The sequence below is a fragment of the Artibeus jamaicensis genome, unplaced genomic scaffold, assembly GCF_021234435.1.
Source record: "Artibeus jamaicensis isolate MK-2021 breed Jamaican fruit bat unplaced genomic scaffold, CSHL_Jam_final contig_477, whole genome shotgun sequence".
In the NCBI taxonomy this organism is placed as follows: Eukaryota; Metazoa; Chordata; class Mammalia; order Chiroptera; family Phyllostomidae; genus Artibeus; species Artibeus jamaicensis.
This window is the reverse complement of record NW_026521854.1, coordinates 3504231-3526267: the sequence shown is the minus strand read 5'-3', so window position 1 is coordinate 3526267 and position 22037 is coordinate 3504231. Positions and strand designations below refer to the sequence as shown.

Here is a 22037-nt window from a genome sequence, read left to right as displayed (position 1 = left end):
ATTCGTATATCAGTTTCTTTAGGTGACTTCAAGAACTTCCAGTTAGACTCTAAACACCAGAGGAGCGGCTCTGCGGGTGGGGGCTTGGGGTGCCTCTCACAGGTTGGAGCCGGAGCTGAGCAGGTTTCTTGGGGAGGGGCCCCAGCGCAGGAGGTACTGGTCCCTCCTCGAGTGTCTGCTGTGTCTGCAATGCACTCACATTCCGTGATGACCTTTTGAAAACAAAAATCTTCAGCAGGAATAAAGGCAGAGCTGCGTTTTTGCAACTATGGTCTGCAACCTGAAGACCTTCCCTAGCACACAGCTTCAGTGTTGAAAGTGCGTATTTCTCACACCGAGGCCTGTTGGTGTGTTCCACGGAGTCCTAAATACGGATCCTCCTGTGGTCTGAGTGTTTGTGTCCCCCCCACCCCTCTCCCCAAATCCATACGCTGAAATCCTGGCCCCTAGTGCCATGGTACTGCTGGCAGCAGGGGTTGGGGAGCTCAGAGAGGAGTTTAAGTGGTGAGGGTGGAGCCCTCACTAGTGCCCTTGCGGCAGAGACCTCAGAGAGTTCTCTCTCCCCCTGCCGTGCGAGGGTGCAGCGGGCAGACGAGCAGACGGCTCTCTCTGAACCAGGAAGCTGGTCCTCACAGTCTTTGAACTTGCCTACAGCTTGATCTTGGACTTCCCAGCCTCCGGAACTCTGAGAAATAAATTTCTGTTGTTTGTCAGCCCCCAATCTCTGGCATTTTGTTACAACAGACCAAACGGGCTAATCCCCATCGAAGGTTCCACTCAGCAGTGTCCCCAAGGGCCCAGATATGTTTCACTAGAGATTTTTTTTTTTTTAAGTACTGATGGGAGCAAAATCTATTTTTTGTGTGTGTGGGGGAGCTTCAACTACACCTAACTTTTTAGGGGGAGAGATGTATTTCTCTTGCTAAAAGCAGCGTGTGTAAGACAGTGCTCAAGAAGACAGAGTTGGAAGTAGTTCTTCCATCCCTCTCACTCCGTGGCCTTCAGAGGGAAGACAAGTTGGCCAAGGGGGTGGTAGCCATGTGGCCGGGGCCCTCAGGACGACCCACCATGAGTAAGGCCAGTGAGGAGGGGGCTGAAAATCGGCAGAGAAGCTCCTGCCTTTGAAAGGAGCTTCTTGCTTCAGTGCCCAGCCTCTTCTCCGGACGGCGCCCCGTGGCCACAGCCCTGAAGGGCCAGCCTGTCCCCACACTCCTGGGTCTGTGACGGAAAAGCAAACAACAGCTTTTTTTCTCTAAAATGCCACTTGGTGGAGAAGAAGCATTTCTGGCTGTGGGGAGGGGTGGACTCTCAGGGTCCCAGTGAGGAGGGCGAGGCCAGCCCCTCAGGGCCCCAGCAGAGCTGACACACCCACACGCTGCCGCGTCCTGGGAGAGCTGCCCTCTCTGCCCTTTCTGTGGTGCTGTGCCCCGCTCCCGTCGGGTTGGCCTCCTCCTCTGCCCGTGTGTGAAGGCTGCCTTAGGAGCAGGTGCTCCTCGGTTCTGGCAACACCCTTCCCCGAGACCTCTGCCCTGCTGCCCTTGGGGGGCCCCCCAGCCTTACTTGCAGAAGGAAGCATCCTCATCCGGCAGAGGCGTGCTTGCACACGGGCTCAGTCTCACCTGGGCTCTGGTGACCACCACTGTGAAGCCCAGAAACAGGGCTGCTGCCACCAGCCTCATTGTCCAGCCCATGGGCACCTGGAATGGACAGAGCCTTTAGCACTGCCAGCCCGCCGCAAGGGGAGCCCTGCATGTGCCCACCCCAGGGGCCCACCTAGGGGGCAGGGACTTTAGCGAGCAGAGGGAAGAGGGTGGGCGGCTAACCCGACACGGGACACAAGTTCTTTAGGAGGACTGGGGCTCACTCCTGACTGGATTCCCTTGCCGCCTGGGCTGGGGTCCCTCCTCTGCCAGAGCTGGGCTCTGCTGCCACCCAAGTCCTAGTCGCCAGAGCCTGGAACAGGCTGCAAAGCACAGTTGCTTGTATAAGCCTCTTGAACAGCTCCTCCTCCTTCCCTCACCACTGGCTCCATGTGGCCGTTGGTCAAGGGCCAGCCTGCTCCTTTGGCTTTAAGGCAAAGCCTGGGAAGCTGGTGACCACAGGCTTTGGGCTCGAGGGAGCAGTTCTGGGGCACTTGCTAGGGCCTGACTTTAGTGTGTTCTTCTAGGAGCAGGGCTTTGGCTGGGCTGTATCCCTTGGGCAGCTCTGCTTTTCCTGCCCACACTTCCTCCGCCACCTGTTTGGACAGCCTTGGGGCTGCCTGTGGGTGGGTGTGCTGGGGTGCAGCGATCCTGTGTTGGCGGGGCTGCTGCATGCGGGGTAGGGCCACCCCAGGTCCAAGGCCAGCTCTGAGGGGCCAGCTGAGGACAGGAGGGCCCGTCCATCTGACTGCACCTTGCAGCAGTGCTGAACTCAGCACTCTCCCGAAATAACAGTGTCCGGAGAAGAAGGCCGGCAGAGCTGTGGGGACAGGGGCAGCACGCACCAGCTCTGTGCTGGGAGCGAGGGGGCCTGGACTGAGCCACACTGAACTCTTCCTCGGGAAACAGGCCCGCGGGGAGGAGCGTGTGTGATTCTGGTTGGAACCAGAGGTGGCAGGGGAAGATCCAAGGTGGTTCTCCCACAGTCTTTCCGTGGGATCTGTTCTCTGTCTCCTCTGAGACAGGGGTGTGCGGGGCCAGGCTGCTCCAGCCAGGAGGGAGGACCCTTGAGCTCTGCTCTGAGTTCTTTCATGCTGCTGCGGGGGAGGAAGGAGTGCTAGGCCTCTAGCACGAGCTATTTCCTCCTTTCAGAAACAAGCATTATGACCTTGTGGCCCCTGTGCCTTGCTAAGGAAGATGAGACCGTAGCTGTAAAGTCTACACAGGTAAATCTTTAGAGACACAATTTTCAGCATAGCTTGCTTTCCGGTTGAATTCCTGCTTCCAGCAAAAAGCCCTTCTTTGTGGCTACACATTCAACACATTTCTTAATAATGAGACTCTCTAAAGTATGACAAGGGCTCCCCCACAGAGGACTCATTCCCAAGACCTCCCCACTTGCTAGTGTCTCCTGGTAGCCTCCTTACAAGATGATTGTGGGCACGAAGTGAAATGAATGAGGCAAAGCACTTAGCGAGCTACCAGGCACCTAGGGATGCCCAGACAAGTAGGGATGGTGCAGGTGTTCTTCCACAGGTCCGTCCATTCACTTGTTCATTCATCCTCAATCCATCTTGCTGACAGGTATGGAGCGCCTCCCCCGTGCCGGGCCTGTGCCAGCCCCTCGGTGTAGGGCCCCTGTCCTCCTGGAACTTACAGGACAGCCAGGGCCAGAGGATGATAATGCCAGAATGACCATCCAAGGCCAAGGGATTCTTGTCTTCCAAGTGGCAGCCCCTAGAGAAGCCAGTACTACCCCAGGGGCCGGGAGGCCTCAGTACCCGCAATGCATGTCTGTCTGGAGGAAGGGGCGCACCCTTGGTGCAGGGCTGCTCCTGGTGAGCCCACTCACATGCACAATTCTCCCTTACTCAGCGTGCTCCCAGCTTTGATCATCGATTCCTCACGACCATCCTCTGAGGCACAGAGAGGTTGGCCTATCCGGACCTTGCTCACACGGGTAGTAAGTGGCTGACCTAGGATTTGAGCCCAGGCCACCTGGTTCCAGACTCTGCTCTTTCACAACTCTGTTCTACTGCTCCTGCCTGCAGCTCTCACGTGCTCCCCTCTGGTCCCTTTGTTCTCGGGATAAGGCCCAGAATCTTCTAAGTAGCTCACAGTACTCTGAGCAGTTCCCCCCAGCTACTCTATCGGGCTCCTCTATGCCCCAGGGCCTCCCTGTGCTCCACCCCACCTCCTACCTCTTTTTGGTAAATAGCCAAAGTGGATTTTAGTTCTACAGGGTCAGTGCACTTCACTCCTTTTCTTGCTGTTCCAATGTGTTTGTTTACTCTTTTCCTTGTTGTTCTTACGTGAAGTCTCTTTGTAATTATTTGCTTATCGTTCCAGGCAGCACTGAATCTGCGTCTAGCATTCTAAGCACAGTCTCTGGCCTGTCTAGATGCTTCACGAATTCTTGTTTGAAAGTCTGACAAACTTGCCGCTCCTGTTTCCAATAGTCCTTGCTTTCACCTAATAGCTCCTCTCTATAAACATCAGTAGGAAACTAACCACTCAGGTTGGCTCCGGGCCCTGGATCCCTTTTGCTTATTTATCTAACCTTCTCTGGCTTGTTTTCATAGAGATATCTGACAGAAGGCAGAGAGTCTTGGTATTTTCAAATCTGATCTTTCTCTTGGGGATTCACAGGACTCTGCTTCACACGCAGAGACCCAGATTTAGGGCGAGGAGTCATGTTCAAGCCCATGGAGCCACAACTGCTCCTTCCCATCAGCAGCCTATTTTACTCAACTGACTCCTGGACACTTGTCTCAATATCCCTTGGTGCCCACCTCTGCAGCCCCCTTCTCTTGCTTCAGTTACCTGGGCTGGGACGATCTCCCAATATCATCAGTCAGGCCAAGCCTGTTGGCTTCTTTTTTAAAAGATTTTATTTATTCATTTTTAGAGAGATGGGAAGGGAGGGAGAAGGAGAGGGACAGAAACATTGATGTGTGTGAGATACATTGACTGGTTGCCTCTCACATACCCCCAACCAGAGACCTAGCCCACAACTGAGGCGTGTGCCCTGACTGGGAATTGAACCGACGACCCTTTGGTTAACAGGCCAGTGCTCATTCTACTGAGCCACACCAGCCAGGGCAGCCTGTTGGCTCTTTGCAGGGCCTTGGACCCCTCAGCCCCAGGACTTGCTGAACAAGTGCTGCTGGAACTGTTGAGCCTCCCTCTCATCCCTCCGGGTCTCTTGTGCCTGACACCACCCCTCCTCAGTGCCCAGGTCTTACCTCCTTTCTACAGACTCTATACTTTCCCTTCTTCCCAAACATTCCCATGTACGCCCTCTGATGGCAGTGCCCGAATTCCTCCTGGATGCCAGGGGAACCAAGAGTGTGATGCAGTTGGAGAGCTGGGGCTTCCATTCCTCACCCCACCACCTCCGCCTCCCTGGAGAGGGGCCGGTGGTCGAATCAATCACCAGTAGCCGATGATTTCATTGATCATACCAATATCATGAAACTTCTATAGAAGCCAAAAGGACAAGGTTTGGAGAGCTTCTAGGTTGGTGAGCACATGGGAACGTGGGGGAAACAGCAAGCCGAGTGCTCATGGAGGCTCTTGTGCCCCCTCCTGCATCCCTTATCCTAAGGATCTCTCACATCTGAGAAGTAAAGGGTTTCTCTGAGTTCTGTGAGCCACTCCAGCAAATTAAGCAAACCCGAGAAGGGCATTGTTGGAACCACTAATTCATAGTCAGTTGGTCAGAGGCACAGGTGACAACCTGGACTTGAGACTGGCCTCTGTATGGGGGACAGGACTGGAGGACTGAGCCCGTACCCTGAGAGGTGTAACGCTATTCCCAGGTAAACATGTCAGAAGGTCCAACTTCATTCTTTTACATGTAGCTATTCGGTTGCTCCAGCGATATTTGCCTCCAGAACTATGAAAAACTTACTATCTGTTGTATAAGTCACCCAGTCTGCAGTATTTTGCTATGAAAGCCCTAGAAAGCGAGTACACTTGTCTTGTTCCTGATCCTCAGGGAAAATTGTTCGGCCTTTCACCATGGAGTATGATGTTAGCGTTGGGAGTTTGTCTGTGTCGTCAGCGGGGACGGTTCCTCCTGAGGCCCCTCTCCTCGGCTTGCAGGCCTCCTCACTGTGTCTTCACACGGTCTTTCCTCTGGTTTCTCTTTTTGTTTCCAAATTTCCTCTTCTTATAAGGACACTAGTAAGATGGAGTTAAGACCTATCCCAGTGGTCTCATTTTAACTTAATCGCTTATTTAAAGGCTTTATCTTCCAATACAGCCACAATCTCAGGCACTGGAGTTAGGCCTCAACAAACAAATTTGGTTGGGGGATGGCAGGAGGTGAGGTGCAATTCAGCCCATAACAGTAAGGATGCCCACTTTCACTACTTCTATTCAACACACTTTTGGGAGTTCAAGCCAGAGAAATTAGATAAGAAAAACAAATAAAAGGCCAATTGAAAAGGAAGAAGGAAAATTATCTCTATATGCAGATGACATAATTTTATATAGAGAAAATTCTAATAATTAAAAAAACAAAGCTAAGAAGTAAATTCAGCAAAGTTGCAGGCTACAAACAAAATAAGTTTTTATACATTGACAATGGACAATCTGAATAGAAATTAGAAAAACAATTCCATTTACAGTACAATAAAAAAAGAATAAAATATTTAGGAATTAAGTAAGGAGGAGAAGGGCTTGTATATGGAAAAACCACAACACACTGCTGAAAGAAATTAAAGAAGACACACATAGATGAAAAGAAATCCTGTGTTCATGGGATGGAAGACTTAATGTTATTAAGTAGTCAATATTATCCAAAGCAGTCTACAGATTCAATGCAATCTCTATCAAGACACCAATGATGTTATTCACAGTAATAGAAAAATCTATCCTAAAGTTCATTCGGAATTCCAAGAGACCCCAAGTAACTAAAACAATCTTGAAAAGAAGAATGAAGTTGGAGGAATCACAGTTCCTGATTTCCAAAGTTGAAACAAATTTGTGCCCATCAAAACAGTGTGGGACTGGCATACAGACAGGCATGCAGACCAGCGGAGTGGAAGAGAGAGCTCAGATCCCCCCCAGCACGTACACGGGCAGGTGACTTCTAACAAGGGTGCCAAGACTATTGAACTGGGGGAAAGGACTGTCTTTTCAATAACTGAATAGCCACATAAAAAAATACATTGAACTCTTATCTTACACCAGATACAAAGATAAACTCAAAACAGATTTTTAAAAACACACCTACAGGTCAGAGCTAAAACTATAAAACTCTTAGAAAAGAATATAAGGGGAAAGCTTCACAACACTGGATTTGTCAATGAGTTCTTGGATATGACACCAAAGAAAAAGACAACAAAATAAAAAACAGAGAGGTCGAACTTCATCAAAATTAAAGAATTCTAGAAAGACAGTGAAAAGGCAACCCCAGAATAAAAGAAAATATTTGCCAATCATATGCCTGATAAGGATTATTATGTGGAATATATAAAGAACTTCCAAAACTCAACAACAGCAAAACACACAATCATATTAAAAATCATGCAAAAATACTTGAATAGACATTTTTCTGTAGAATATATACAAATGGCCAATAAGCATATGAGAAAATGCTCAATATTAGGGAAATGTGAATAGGACCCACAGTGAGATACCACTTTGCCTCCATTAGAACGGCTATAAACAAAGAAACAGACACACAAAAATAACAACCATCCCTCTCATTCTCTCCTTCTCCCTCCCTTCCCATCTCTCTAAAAATGAATAAATAATTTTTTTTTAAAGAAGCCAATAGGCTTGGCCTGCCTGATGCTGTTGGGAGATCAACCCGGCCCAGGTGACTGGACTGCTGTAGAGCTTATGGAGAAACTGGGACTCCTTCACATTGCTGGAGGGATAGGAAATGGCACAGACTCAGCAGAAAACAGTTTGGCGGTGCCTCAAAAAGCTAAGCAGAATTTCCGTATCACCCAGCAATTCCACTCACAGATACATGCACTCACAGGAATTTTTTAAAAAGATTTTATTTATTTATTTTTAGACAGAGGGGACGGAGGGGAGAGAGAAGGAGAGAAACATCCGTGTGGGGTCGCACTCATGCGCCCCCTACTGGGGACCTTGCCCTCAACCGAGGCATGTGCCCCGACTGGGAATCAACTGGTGACCCTTTGGTTTGCAGGTCAGCACTCAGTCCACTGAGCCACACCAGCCAGGGCATATACTCAAAGGAATTTAAAGCAGGGACTAGAATACATACTTATATGCCAATGTTCTTTGAAGCTGAAGACTGAAAACAAACAGGGGTCCATGAAGAGATGAATGGATAAAGAACATGTGGTATATACATACTGCGGAATATTATTCAGTCATAAAAAGGAAAGACATTCTGATACCTGCTCCAACATGGATGAACCTTGAGAACATCATGCTAAGGGAAGTAGGCCAGGCACAAAAAACAACAAATATCATGTGATTCTACTTATTTGAGACAACTAGGGTCATTTTCAGGGGCTGGGGAAATGGGAGAATGGGGAGTTATTGCTTAATGGTTTCAGATTTTCTGTGGGGATAGTAAGTGTTCTGGGAATACATAGTGAAGACAGTTGCACAATATTGTGAATGTAATTAAAGCCACTTAATTGTACACTTAAAATTGGTTAAAATGGTCAATTTTATGTCATGTATATTTTAACACATACACATTCAAGGAACCAGTATTATGTAGAGTCCACTCTGGAAATACTGACTTAATCCATTCCCCACACTGCGCAGACAGCTTGATCAGTCTGTGTAGCCTACTCTCCACCCTGCCAATTGCCTACACTTTCTCCCACCCTAAGGCCTTTGCACAAGTCCTTCTCTGCCAGGAGCGCCGTTCTCTCCTGCCCTGTGACCCATCTGGCTCAGTTTTGCTCATCCTTCAGGTGTTTGTTATTAAACATCACTTTACTCAGAGACCCTTCTTGAATATCCCCTCATAGCCATGTACGGTATCTGCGATCCTTCCACCAGGATAGTGTATGTCAGGCCATTTTTATTTCTCATCTATTTGTGTTACCTTTTGGGGAGGGAAGGACCATCTGTGTCCTGTGAATTGGTCGATTGTTTTTTCTGTCCTCATGGAGGTGAGAATTGAACTTGGAGCCTACCAGAGCTGTGTATTTACCTCCTCATTTTATGAACAGATTCAATCTCTAGCTCTCCCTCCATGTCCAAAGATGAGAGGAAAAAGTGATTCTCTCTCCCATGGGAGGGGAAATGAGGACCCCACAAAGGGTGCAAACTTCCCATGTCTGTTGAAAGCAAGGCCTGTCTGAACTGAAATCGGTAATGCTCGCCCCAGTCCAGAGCTCTAGCCCCGAGAAGGTGCCAGAGTGCCCCTTCTGGGAGACACAGGTGCTCCGAGATAACCATGCAGAAATGCCACACGCAGCCTCAAATCATCAGAGTGAACACACCAAAATGCCTCCCTACTCGCTAACTCCCTTGAGCTCACCAGGCCACAGTTCTGTCCCTTAGATGTGATCCTTCTCTGTCTCTCTGTCTCTGTGGCTGGTCCTTAGGGAGAGTCCCTGCCACATGCTGATGGAGGAGAGCCCCTGTCACTTACCCAGCGCAGTGGGGCCGCTGTTGGGTAGTGATTGAGGGAAGGTAGCAGATTTCTGGGCTGGAAAATGTGGGCACCAAGTTCACTCCAGGATGCTCCAGAGTTTGGGCCCTTAAAGCAATCAGGGTCTGAGAGCGTCAGGAGTGAGAGTGTCAGAGGAGGTTCCTGGAGCAGCAGGAGAGGAGGTTGCAGCAGTTGGCCGTTGGGGGGACAGTTGGAGAAAGTTCCAGAAAGTTCCAGGGAGGAGCTAATATGTAGGGTGGGAAAGAGTAGAAAAAGAATGGGTGGGCCCCGGCTGGGTGGTTCAGCTGGTGGAAGCATTGTCCCGAACACCAAAAGGTTGCCGTTTTGATTCTCAGTCAGGGCACGTACCTGGGGTGCGGGTTCAATACCAGTCCCCAGTCAGAGTGTGCAGGAGGCAGCTGATCCATGTCTCCCTCACATCGATGTCTCTCTCTCAAATCAGTGGGCATATTCTCGGATGAGGATATATTTTTTAATTAAAAAAAGGACAATGGGGAAGCATTCTTTCTCCCAAAGATTCAAAGGAAGAGAGCAAAAACCACAGAGATGAGCCCCATTGTTTCCACGTGCAGCAGGGGCACAGAGATGCACGGGACCACTGCAGTGGGTGGGGAGGGACCACCGAGACCAGAGCCCTGGAGAGAGGAACAGCGTTTGACTGTGTGGAGCGAAAGGCACATGGGCACCAGCAGGAGGAGATGTGATTGGGGACCCTACTCTGAGTAGTGCAAGGGTCCCTTCCCCAGTGAGTGTGGCCTGGAGCCACGTCTCAGAAGACGGCAGAACAACCCCGGTTCAAGCCCAGGGCCTGCCAGGTCTGCCGAGACTTGGCAGGTAATGTTCTCCCGGAACGGGCAGTTGATGCTCCTAGAGCAGGTAACCACGGCCAGCATGTCCCTGGCTTTCCTGCTGTGTTTTTAATGACCACATCTGGGACCACAACCTTGCTTTCTTCTAAAATATTCCTCCCAGGAAATTCAGGGGTCAGTGGAAAGTCATACACTTCACATGAATTAAGTCTCTGAGAGCCAGGCCTAGGTGTCAGTATTTTTTAAATGCTTCTCATGGATTCTAACGATCAGTCTAGGGCTGAGAATCACTGTGTTAAACATGGGTCTGTGGCAGGTGCCCAAGGTATAAAGATGAACAGCCTGCTCTTGATGGACTCACAGCTGAGCAAGGAAGGGTAGCATCAAAATAAGCAACCGCAACAAGATTTGCAAAATTGCCCAGCTCAGCCACAGAAGCACCCCTGGGGTCAGGAGCAGGATAAATTAATTCTGTACTTTATTTTAGGTGTTCTATCTTTGTTCGACCTCTTGGGGGCCGCGGGTGAGCTGATTCCTGCAGACAGTGCTCGGTCTCCCTGGAGCACGCCTTTCACGCGGCAGCCAGCCGGTCTCCCCTCTGTACCCCCAGCCACCTCCTTTGTCTAACTCTCACCCACCGGGCGATGCCCCCTGCCCCGTCACCTCAGGGCCAGGCACCAGTAACCAGAGGTCACCCCAATAACCCAGAGCCTGCTACTCCCATCCTAAGCTTCTTCGGCTGTTCAACCTGCCTCGCCCCTTCCTCGCCGTGGGAAACACAGGAATGGCTCTGAGACATGCACCCTCCTCCTCCCTTCTGCCCCCCTGCCAGACCCTGGTTCTTTCTCAGGTGGTGTGGGATGTTTCTTTTTCTTGGAAACACTAAGTTAAGAAATTTTTTTTGATGGCATTGACCTCTCTGTGTCACCCTCAGTCACCTGAATAAATTAAGGTCTCATGGGAACAACCACAACAAAGGCTGTGGTGACCTTACAGGAGGAGGATCAGCGAGAGCTTTGAGAGAGGACCTGGAGAAGGGGGGACCAAGGGAGGCTCGGAAGGGCACAGGGGCAGGTAGACGAAAGCGGACGCATTTGCTGGAGCCCTGAGCACAGTGACCAAGGGGAGTCAGGGTGGGGACGGCTGGTAGGTCTTAGGCTGCGTCAGAACAGCTCAGGGCAGCAGGGGATGCCCTCCTTGGCTTTGCCACGCAGCCTACGGCATCTCCGAAACTGGGCAGAAGCTAAGAGCATGTTCTACAGGAAGAGAAGCTATGACATGGTGGGGAGTTGATTATTCCTGAAATGAGATTTCCTTTAAAAATTAAGAACAGAATGACCAAATGATCTAGAAATTCCTCTTTTGGGTATTTACCTGAAAAATATAAAAACACTAATTTGTCAAGGTACCCCAATGTCACGAATCTTCCTCTTGATGGCAAGGACAGCTTCCACTGACTGAGCACTGACTGACCATGTGTCAGTGTGAGGACGCGTCACCAGCCCTGTCTCGTTTCACCCTCCCTGTGGCCCTTTGTCATGGGCACTGTTATCCTTGCTGAGCAGCTGAAGCTCAGACTCACAGTTAGCCAAGTCTCCGGTCTCCCAGCCAAATCCCCCTGGGTCCAGCGCCTGCCTCCTGACCCTTCACGGGAGCCCCCGGGGCCACCCGTGTCTCCCAGCGGCAGTCCAAAGGCCTGCTGACGCACACCCCCTTGCTGCACCCAGCTCTGATCCGCAACTCACCCACATGGCAGTGGCCACGGGACGATCTGGTGATCCCTCTCTGACATTCATGTCCATGTCTCATCCTTAATTCATTCCACTGGCAGACGTTCCCGGGGCCTCTCTGGGCCAGGTGCTGTGCACCTGTGAGGACGCACTGCCCCGTGCCACTACAGTGTGCGATTAGAAAAAAGAAGTTCTTCTCCAGACCCTTAAACTGGGTCTGGAGACGACTTCAGCTGGTCCCTTCTGGGAAAGGTGACTAGAATAGCTGCCGCCTCGATTTAAACACCCACTGGGCCCAGCCATGTGCAAAGCATTCTGAGCTCCAGGGATTTCCTCCAGGATGAATACAACACAACGTTTGCCTGCACAGTTTAATGGGAAAGATGGGTATTTACTTAACCAACAGTGAAATTGGGCAGCCCGTGATAGAAGCTGTAATAAAATAGACCTGTGAACAGCAGGGACCCTGGAGGGAAATGAGACCCGAATGGAGGAGGTATTTGCAGAGAGTGTCTGAGGCTGCTTACTCTCAGCTCATCCATCTTTGTCAAGGGGACCAGAATTCATGCATCGAATCCTCCAGCCTGCTGAGCCCTGAGCTACGACATCTGATTGTGTCCCTGCAGTCTCCTTAGATCAGCCACCCTGCACGCCTCACACCTGCCCCTGGCTCAGTGCTTCTGGCTGGGCCTACAAAGCTCCTTTCCAACAAGTCCTTGTACCATCCCCTTCCTCTGAGCAGCATTTAGCTGGAGGGCTGACTGCTTAGCGCTGCCCAGTGGAGGGGAAAGGCAGCCAAGCCATTAGGCCAGAAACCACCAACAGACAGCACATGAGCACTGGGAGCTGCCAGACACCTGACCGTTTGCAGAGAGTTTGCAGACACCAGCCAAGGAGTGAAGAGCAGGTCTGGGTCAAGGCCAGGTTCTTGCTCTCTCCATAAGGAAAGGCGTTTGAGACCTAAGAGGAAAAATGAGGGTCTTCCTGGGCCTCTCACCTTCCTCTTCTCCTGGGTCTTGTCCAGGAAGCTCACCTGGGCAGGGGGCTTTGTGAATAAGGCAAGTCCCTGCTGAGATTGAGGTGGATCCTCTTGGAAACTCAGGCAGATGTTCTTATTACATATACAGCACCCTCAGGTGTAATTATTTCCCAAGGCAGCCCCAGGTAGGTTCAGGTGGGAAGACTCGGGGAACCTCCCCCTCCACGGCTCTGGAGATGACACAGGTCCGGTGACCAGAGGCAGCTTTCCACCCAGCATAAGGCGTGGGATGGCATGGGCCACCCCTCCTGGGTGCCCCCGCAGGAACCACAGGGGCCTACCAGCAAAATGCTTAGACACAGGCCCCATGGTGCCCAGGATGGGCCATGGGGGAGGGAACCCCACTCTCAGGTGGAGGGTGGAGTAGGAGCAGTGGCTCCAGCCTGCAGTCTGCGCAGCTGCTTCAGGGCCGTGGGAGGGAAAGCGCCAACGTGGAGATTGGTCTGTTTTCTGTGTTGGGCCCTGCTTAGGAAGTGTGTGTGTGTGTGTGTGTGTGTGTGTGTGTGTGTGTGTGTGTATTTTTGGAAAATGATTCTGCTAGTAAATATTTAAAAATCCACTGGATTAGTTGATATTAGCTCATTTCTTTTGAGCCATTGCTTTGTGCTCTTCTACGTTTCCTATATGTGTTATTCCTTGTTGTCCTCACAAATACTTCACGAGGCATATCCCCACCAACCGGATGAGGACTCAGGCACAGAGAGCAGGAGGGACTGGCCCCAGGACACAGCTAGTATGTGGCGGGCTGGACCTGGGCCTGAGACTCATCCTGTCCAGCTCTGAGGACTGGGACTCGGTGTTCCTGTGTTTATTAGCTGACCCTGGACAGCACCGTGAATACGGCTGAATTCAACGTCACGACTACCTTCCCTCTGACAAGCCCTGCATCCCACTTTCACAGCCACCCCAGGTCCTCAGGGACCCCCCCTAGTTGATCCTGTGAGAGAGAAAAGCAGTCCAATGGGAGGAATGGGGTCTTCCTGAAAGGCCAGCCTGGGGCCAGCCCCCTGCGTGTAAGTCCGGTTATTTTGGGATGGAGGAGATAGGGAGAAATGAGTGGCTTTAGGGGCATTTCCTGTGTGGGTTTGCCAAGGAAGGTGCACTGGTCCCGCAGGGGGCGAACTCTGGTGGCCCCTGCTCAGGCAGAGCGCCATCATGGGAGCCTCCTCCCCAGGCCTGGTCTCATGCTTGAGAAGTAACTTGCCCCACCGTCGGGAGCCTCCACGGAGCTGCCTTTCAGACCCCTCTGGCTGACTCCCCACTCTGCCCCAGGGGCTCCACTCCCCTGCCCTGGCATGCCCACCGCCCTCCTCTACCCTGCTTCCTGAGCTGACCTCTCTCCCTTGCCCACCTCATGCCCATTTCCTTCAACCTCTCCTGACATGGGCCTCTGGACCTATCTGGAACGCTTAAGTTGGCATGTGTCATTATTTGATTTTCTACCTACACGAGTCTTGCCTTCTCAAGGAAACTGTAGATACTGTGAGTGGAGCTGCTGTGTCTTTTGTGCTAACAGGACTCTTAGGGAAAAGCTTCTTCTGAGGCACTTGGGCTCCTCAGGAGAATGCCACTGGGTAATGAGACTGTCTTCCTTTGGTCACCTAGGAAGTCATTTAGTTGTCTACTAAATCAGTAAATCCTACAGACCGTGAGTCATAAGTGAACGACACCATGGCTTCCGCCAAGGGGCCTCTGAAGAAGCTTCTTCTCAGCAGGAGAGCTGGTCTCCACACCCATGGGAGCTTCGCAGGGACAAACTCCAGAGCACGGGGTGTCCAGAAAGCAGCCAGCCGCTGTCTGCTGGCAGCGCCAGCGTGCCCCTGCCTGCCATGGGGAGAAGTGGGACGCCTGGCTCTGCTCAGGCAGGGCTCCTCCCTGGTCCCCAGCTTGCTTTTTGACCTGTTCACCTCTAGAGACTGTCACATTTCCTGTCTCATATCATTTCCTGACAGCCTGTCCTGTCATGCCTCTCTGTGTAGGGCCCACGGGTTACTTCTCTCTGTGCAATTGGGAAGTTAATTTCTTTTTAAAAAATATATTATGTTGATTATGCTATTACAGTTGTCCCACTTTTTTCTCCCCTTTATTCCTCTCTGTTCGGTATTCCCTGTCTTACCATTATTCCTCCACCTTAGTTCATGTCCTTGGGTTGTACCTATAAGTCCTTTGGCTTCTCCTTTTCCTGTACTATTCTGAACCTCCCCCTGTCTACCTTCTACCTGCCATTTATGCTTCTTATTCTCTGTACCTTTTCCCCCATTCTCCCTCTTCCCCCTCCCTGCTAATAACCCTCCATGTGATCTTCATTTCTATGATTCTGTTCCTGTTCTAGTTGTTTGCTTAGTTTGTTTTTGTTTTTGAGATTCAATTGTTGATAGTTGTGAGTTTGTTGCAATTTTACTGTTCATAGTTTTGATCTTCTTTTTCTCAGATAAGTCCCTTTAACATTCCATACCATAAGGGCTTGGTGTTGATGAACTCCTTGAACTTGACCTTATCTGGAAAGCACTTTATCTGCCCTTCCATTTTAAATGAAAGCTTTGCTGGATAGAGCAATCTTGGATGTAGGTCCTTGCTTTTCATGCTTTCGAATACTTCTTTCCAGCCCATTCTTGCCTGCAAGATTTCTTTGAAGAGATCACTTGATATAGCCTTATGGAGACTCCTTTGTAGGTAACTGTCTCCTTTTCTCTTGCTGCTCTTAAGAGTCTCTCCTTATCTTTAATCTTCGGTAATGTAATTATGATATGCCTTAGTGTGTGCTTCCTTGGGTCTGAACCTCTCTGAGCTTCCTGGACTTCCTGGAAATCTATTTCCTTTGCCAGATTGGGGAAGTTCTCCTTTATTATCTGTTCAAATAAGTTTTCAATTTCTTGCTCTTCCTCTTCTCCTTTTTGATACCCCTATGATTTGGATATCGGGACATTTAAAGTTTTCCTGGAGGTTCCTAAACCTCTCTTCATTTTGTTGAATTCTTGTTTCTTCATTCTGTTTTAGTTGAATTTTATTTCTTCTGCTTCAAACCACTGATTTGAGTCCCAGGTTCCCTTCCTTCACTGTTGGTTCCCTGTCCATTTTCCTTTATTTCACTTTTCATAGCCTTTACCTTTTCCTCTATTTTGCAACTACATTCAACCATTTCTGTGAGCATCCTGATTACCACCAGTGTTTTGGACTCTGCACCTGATATCTCTTTATCACTTAGTTGTATTTTTTCTGGAGCTTTGATTTGTTCTTTCATTTGGGCCATATTTCTTTGCCTTAGTCTGCCTGTTGCATAGTAAGAGGCAGAGCCTTAGGTATTCACCAGGGTGGGGCAACCCATGTCACTGTGTTGTGGTGCTGTCATGGGGGAAGAGTCTGAGAGGGAACAATGCCACTTGCTCAGCTCTCAGCTGGCTTTCAGTCACTTTTTCTACTACCCACAAGCAAATTGGGCCCTTCTGGTGCTAATTTCCAGGTGGGTGGGTTTGTGTATGTTCTAGGACCCTGTGGGTCTCTCTCTGAGAAACTCTCCTGTGAGGCTGGGAGTCTATTCCACCTCCTTAACCCCTACAGGTTTTTTTAGTCAGAGGTTTTGAGGCTTTATTTCCCTGGGTTGTATCATCTGTCTTTGTCCCCAGATGTTCTTCCCAGTTTATCTGCACACAGCTGTGGGACCACCTGCTCTGCCAGCTGCCGCTTTCCCTGCCCCAGTCCTCCAGCCACTGCCTTGCCATGAGTTCTCTTCACCCCAGCTGCCCATCTCCACCCCTCCAACCAGTCTGGATGAATGCTTCTTCTTCAATAACTTCTTGGTTGTCAGACTTCCATACAGTTAGATTTTCTGGCAGTTCTGGTTATTTTTGTTTTTAAATTTGTCGTTGTCCTTCTTTTGGTTGTGCGAGGAGGCAAAGTGTATCTACCTATGCCTCCATCTTGGACCGGAAGTAGGAAGTTAATTTCAGTACACCAGAGATGTTCACTTCTTCATTTCCCCACTGCTCAGCAGCACTGAGTGCTGTACTTTGCAGGGATGAGTGTTTGTCGAGGAACAGAAGGCCGAACAGGTGCTTCTGGAGAGCCTGCATCTTCTGCTCTGGTGAGTCAGGCACCTTCACTGCAGATTCAGTGTTGACTATACCATCATCAGAATGCTGGGAAGCTTGCTTGTACTTTGGATGAAACACGTCAGAATTTGTATTCTGTTTGTTTTTCACCCTGGCCATCCAGAGCACATCATATGTACAGGTAGGCTCTGTACTCAGGGCTGGGAATTGGGTCCTATTATAACTGCTCACATGGGACAACTTCCAAAAGTGAATAATTATCACCAAATAATCATTTCCCTTTGGGTTTGCTTAAAGTTATATGTCATTGCTATGTGACTATTAAAGCATAATCACTTTCACACAGATATAAAGTAAGCACATGTTAAATTTTTTATCTAACTCATTATGAATGAGGGAACTGGTAAGCTCTTCCAACTAGTTCAAAGAGTAATCCAAGAACTGGACACACTGATAGATGAGGAATATTGAAAGGAATGTGCATCCTGGCTGGATGGCTCAGTTGGTTGGAGCACCGTCCCATACACCAAAACATTTCAGGTTTGATTCCCATTCAGGGCACATACCTAGGTTGCTGGCTTGATCCTGGTCAGGGCCTGTATGAGAGGCAACCAATTGACGTTTTTATCTCACATTGATGTTTCTCTCTCACTCTCTCCTTCCCCCTTCCTGTCTCTCTAAAGTCAATAAGCACTTTTTAAAATTAAAAAAGATAAGAATGTGCGAATGGTGGCAAAACCGGTTTCTTCCTCAGTGGGAGAGGGAGTCAATTGAACATCCACCAGAAGGACTTTTTCACTTGTCTGTAGACAAGACGTACTCCGCGTTGGTTTAGTTCTTTTCAATTGACGGAGCTGGATAACACCTCAAGTCAATGAGAGGAATGGACTCAGACATCCTGGAAGAGTGCCTGTCCTCTGTGTGGTTCCCACTGCAGATGCTCAGGGATGTTCTGTGCCCATTACAAACTTCCTTATGTGACAGAGGTGACATTTGAAGTCAATGGAGAAAGGAAAGACTATTTAATAAATGGTGCTGAGCAACTGAATTTCCACACATGAGAATAAAATTAGATCATGGCACCATACTTTAACACGGAACAAATTTCAGGTGTATTTTATAAAATAAACTATTAAAATAGAAAAATTTTAATGATTAGAGTAAGAAACAGGAGAATATCTTTATGACCAAAAGCTAGGGTAAGAAATATGATAGAAAAGACACAAAACTATATGACAAAGAATTGGTAGGTTTAATTACAAAACAAAAAAATTTTTTTATTGAGACCCCAGATATAAAACACTGCATCGCATATAGCCAACAACATCCCCACATCCAAAATTCATAAAGAGCTCTTACAGATCAGATTAGGAAGAGCCCGACAAGCCAGCAGGAAGGAAAGGAGAACCACAGGAAGAGAGTGGGAGGAAGGCTTCACAGGCGTTTCCTCCAGGTGTCCCTCAGTGTCTTTCAGGAGAGCGCCAGCCCCTCACCCCATTCAAAGTAGCCCAGAGAAACAGCATAGCCCAGACGGTCCCTTTAAAACCAATTGGGTCCCACTCTGGCTCCAGGCCCACATTCCTCAGGACACCAGGCTGCCCCACAGATGTTAACAACTGCAGTGTCTGGGAAGTGCGTCTTAGGGAGGACCAACCTGCAATGACCACCTGCATGACCTAGTGGCTCATCCCAACTTTGCTGTGGCTCGAGATGACCTTGCACGTGGAAAATGATACCGGGTCCTGGTCCCTGGGGCCTGTTTGTGGCCATGGAGACAAATGGCCTTTGCTTTTGCCCTACCTCATGGGGTTTTGAGAGGTATCACTAAGATGATTTTTGCAAAGAACTAAAACATGGGTGTGGGGAGCCATGAGTTCATAGTAAGGACTCTGAGTGTCCAGAGGGGCCTTGGGAAGCTGTTTATGAGAGTTCAGCCTCCTTCGTTTCTTCAGTCTTCCCAACTATTCTAGTTCTGTAGGTGATTTTCCACACTGACAGAGTTTCCTTTCTGCTTACCCCAGTTAGAAGGATGTTATTTTCTGCAACTGAACCCTGACAGATGTGGGTCAAAGGGAAAAATGGCCAATAATATAAGGGAGATGATATAATCATAGATAGGTATTTTTCAAATTATGAGTACCATGTATAAGACTATGCTAATCAATTTGGAAACACTGATAAAACTGACAGTTTTTCATAATATGTAAGGTATTTAAATTTATACAAAAGAGACAAACAACAATAGAAAATTTGCAAATGTTATCAAACAATAATTACCTTCTGGCCATGTACAAGACCCAAGTGATTTTATGAGAAAATAATTTCTAAAATAGCAGGGTATTTTATTTAACATCAACTGATGTATTTTTTCATTAAACGTAACTCCTGGTTTCTCCTACTTGACTCAACGTTTTTGGTTTTGTTTTTTTTTTTACCACTTTATAGCTATAGCAAGGAGAGTGGAAGAGATAGTTCTTGCTCAGCATTGAGTTTCACCTTGGTGGGAGGCAGTGCCTGAAGGCAAAAAAAAAAAAGCAAAAAAAAATTGATTTTCAGGAGCCATATTTTTGAGAAAAAAATATTTTTATTTTGTTTTATATTTTAAAAATCTTGACTTTACAGATCAATGACCAATGACAAAACCAATGAGAATATAGAGTTCATGATCACAGAAGGATGGCTTTCTCTCCCCAAAATGAATGAAGGTAACCAGCTGACACACAGGAAAGAGATGTGACGGGGATATTGATAGACATCCAACAAAGAGTCTCTAACGGTGCTCGGCACCCTGGCTCGCTCCTGGTTGAAACCAAGGGCAGAGTGAAAGAAACCCCGGGTAGTTTCAAAGGGGTCCCAGAGCAGAGAGGCTCAGAGACAGGCTTTTCACGACTCTGCAAGTCTTGGAGGAACTAGGGTGGTGAATCAAAATGCTTGAGCAGGTTGTGTGGGTGGATGGCAGCTATCCTTGCTCCCTATACCCTGAGCAGTTGAGGTAAAGCATCTAAGCCTTAGGGGTCAAGAGAAGTAGTGAGTGGGCAGGTAGACAAAACTGGAGAATTCTGTCATCAGGACAGGGATCTGCAGTGTCCAGGGCCTGTTGCTATTCAGACTCTAGAGCTGGCTGGGCACGTGGCAATAAGGCTCGGAGGCAAATAACTCACCTCGTGCTAGAAAGACAAGCAAACCTCCCGAAATTCAGACCACGATGGGGAAAAGAGAGGAAAAAGGGGGACAATACTGAATTGATTTCAGTTTATACTCTGGATTGACATGTTTCAGTACAAAAGTGGCACATTTTATGAGTAAGTTTTCTTTATTCTGGAGATGTGGAGGGAAACACATAGCTCCTAAGCTGATGACCTGAGTTTTCATTTCAACAGTTCAGCTACTTTTTCTATTAGGCTGTAAACTCCTTGATGGATTGGGTTTTCTTTTTCTTTCTTGATATTTTGAGCATTTTATTTATTTTCTTTTTTATTATTATTCAAGTACAGTTGTCTCCATTTCCACCCCACCACTCCCAAGTAAGTTTTCTTTCATTAGCAGAAATGGACTGTCTGGAACCAAGTATGTGTTATAAAGAAACAAAGATAGTTACATGTCTGTGTCTCTGAACATGTGTGAAATTCACACCTGCTATAAAAACTTAATGGGTGCTGGCACAAATGTGATAGTAAAACTTAAAGTCAAAAAGAGAGTATTTACCAACCTTTCTCATGAATAGAAAAATAAAAATGTTAAACATCCTAGCAAGTCAAATCCAGCAACACAACAAAAGAATAGTTGACCTAATCAATTGGCTTTATCCAGAGAATGTAGGGGTGGTTGATATTGATATATCTATTAATATTAATATTATACTATTAATGTAATTATCTCTTTAAATGTTCTCAGTGCCAAAAACCTATTTGTTAATTTCTAGTGTATATTCTTAATATAAAAACACATGATAGTCTAGACTTCCGCCAAGATGGAGACGTAGGTGGAAGCACTGTGCCTTCTCACACAACCAAGTTTAAAAACAACAAAGTTTTAGCAACAAAAACGCAGCCAAACCACAGAAAATTGAACTACAAAGAAGTCTGACAACAACAAACCCTTCAGCCAAACCGGTAAGAGGGGCAGAGCCAGCAACAGAGTGGGGTCGGGCAGGAAAGATTCACCGGATCGACCTGGGTGCTCGACCCAGACCCAGGTGCGCCAGCAGCCGTGGGTGGATCCCAGGTGTGGAGTAGCGGGTGGACCCACTGAGGGTGCAAGGCGGTAGACACACTGAGGGCTGATTGAGGTCACACATACGCGTGCAGATAAACTGGTGAAGGAGCTAGTGGTTGTGAGATGGACAGCGCAGGCCCCAGTGGCAGGAAGCGGCAGAGGGAACCGCCATTGTCCCTCTCTGAGACCCCGCCCCCACATACAGAGTCACAAACCAGTGACCTGGGTGGCCTCGCCCTAGTGAACAACTAAGGCTCTACTCCTCATACTTAACAGGCATGAACAAATCAAAACATGGCTCAAGAACAACTCAGAGCCCCAGAGCCGATAAATCTAAGCGATGAAGAAATAGCCAAACTTTTAGATGCACAGTTCAAAACACTGGTGATCAGGATGCTCACAGAACTGGTTGATTTTAGTCACAAATTAGAGGAACATATGAAGGCTTAACTAATTGAAATGAATGGAAATGCACAGGAAACCAATAGTAATGGGAAGGAAACTGGGACTCAAATCAAAGGAGTGGACCAGAAGGAGGAAAAAAATGACCAAACAGAAAAGGATGAAGAAACAAGAATTAAAAAAAATGAGGAGAGGCTTAGGAACCTTCAGGACATCTTTAAACACTCCAACATGCGAATTATAGGGGTACCAGAAGGGGAAGAGGAATAGCCACAAGTGAAACACTTATTTGAACAAATAATAAAGGAGAACTTCCCCAATCTGGCTAAGGCAATAGACTTCCAGGAAATCCAGGAAGCTCAGAGAGTCTCAAAGAAGGTGGACCCAAGGAGGAACGCACCAAGGCACATCATCATTACATTAGCCAAGATTAAAATGAAGGAGAGAATCCTAGAAGCAGCAAGAGAGAAGGGGACAGTCACCTACAAAGGAGTTCCCATCAGACTGTCAGTGGATTTCTCAAAAGAGA

The 22037-nt window shown here is 48.2% G+C and overlaps 1 protein-coding gene across 1 annotated transcript in view; it reads right to left on the bottom strand.

Moving 5' to 3' along the window:
- PEBP4 (phosphatidylethanolamine binding protein 4) overlaps positions 1-22037 on the bottom strand; it is a 245740-nt gene that overhangs the window by 190504 nt on the left and 33199 nt on the right. Inside the window, exon 2 of the mRNA XM_037152670.2 lies at positions 1561-1697. Coding sequence (XP_037008565.2) covers positions 1561-1691 — 131 coding nt within the window. The 5' untranslated portion in view covers positions 1692-1697. The remainder of the gene's footprint in view (positions 1-1560; positions 1698-22037) is intronic.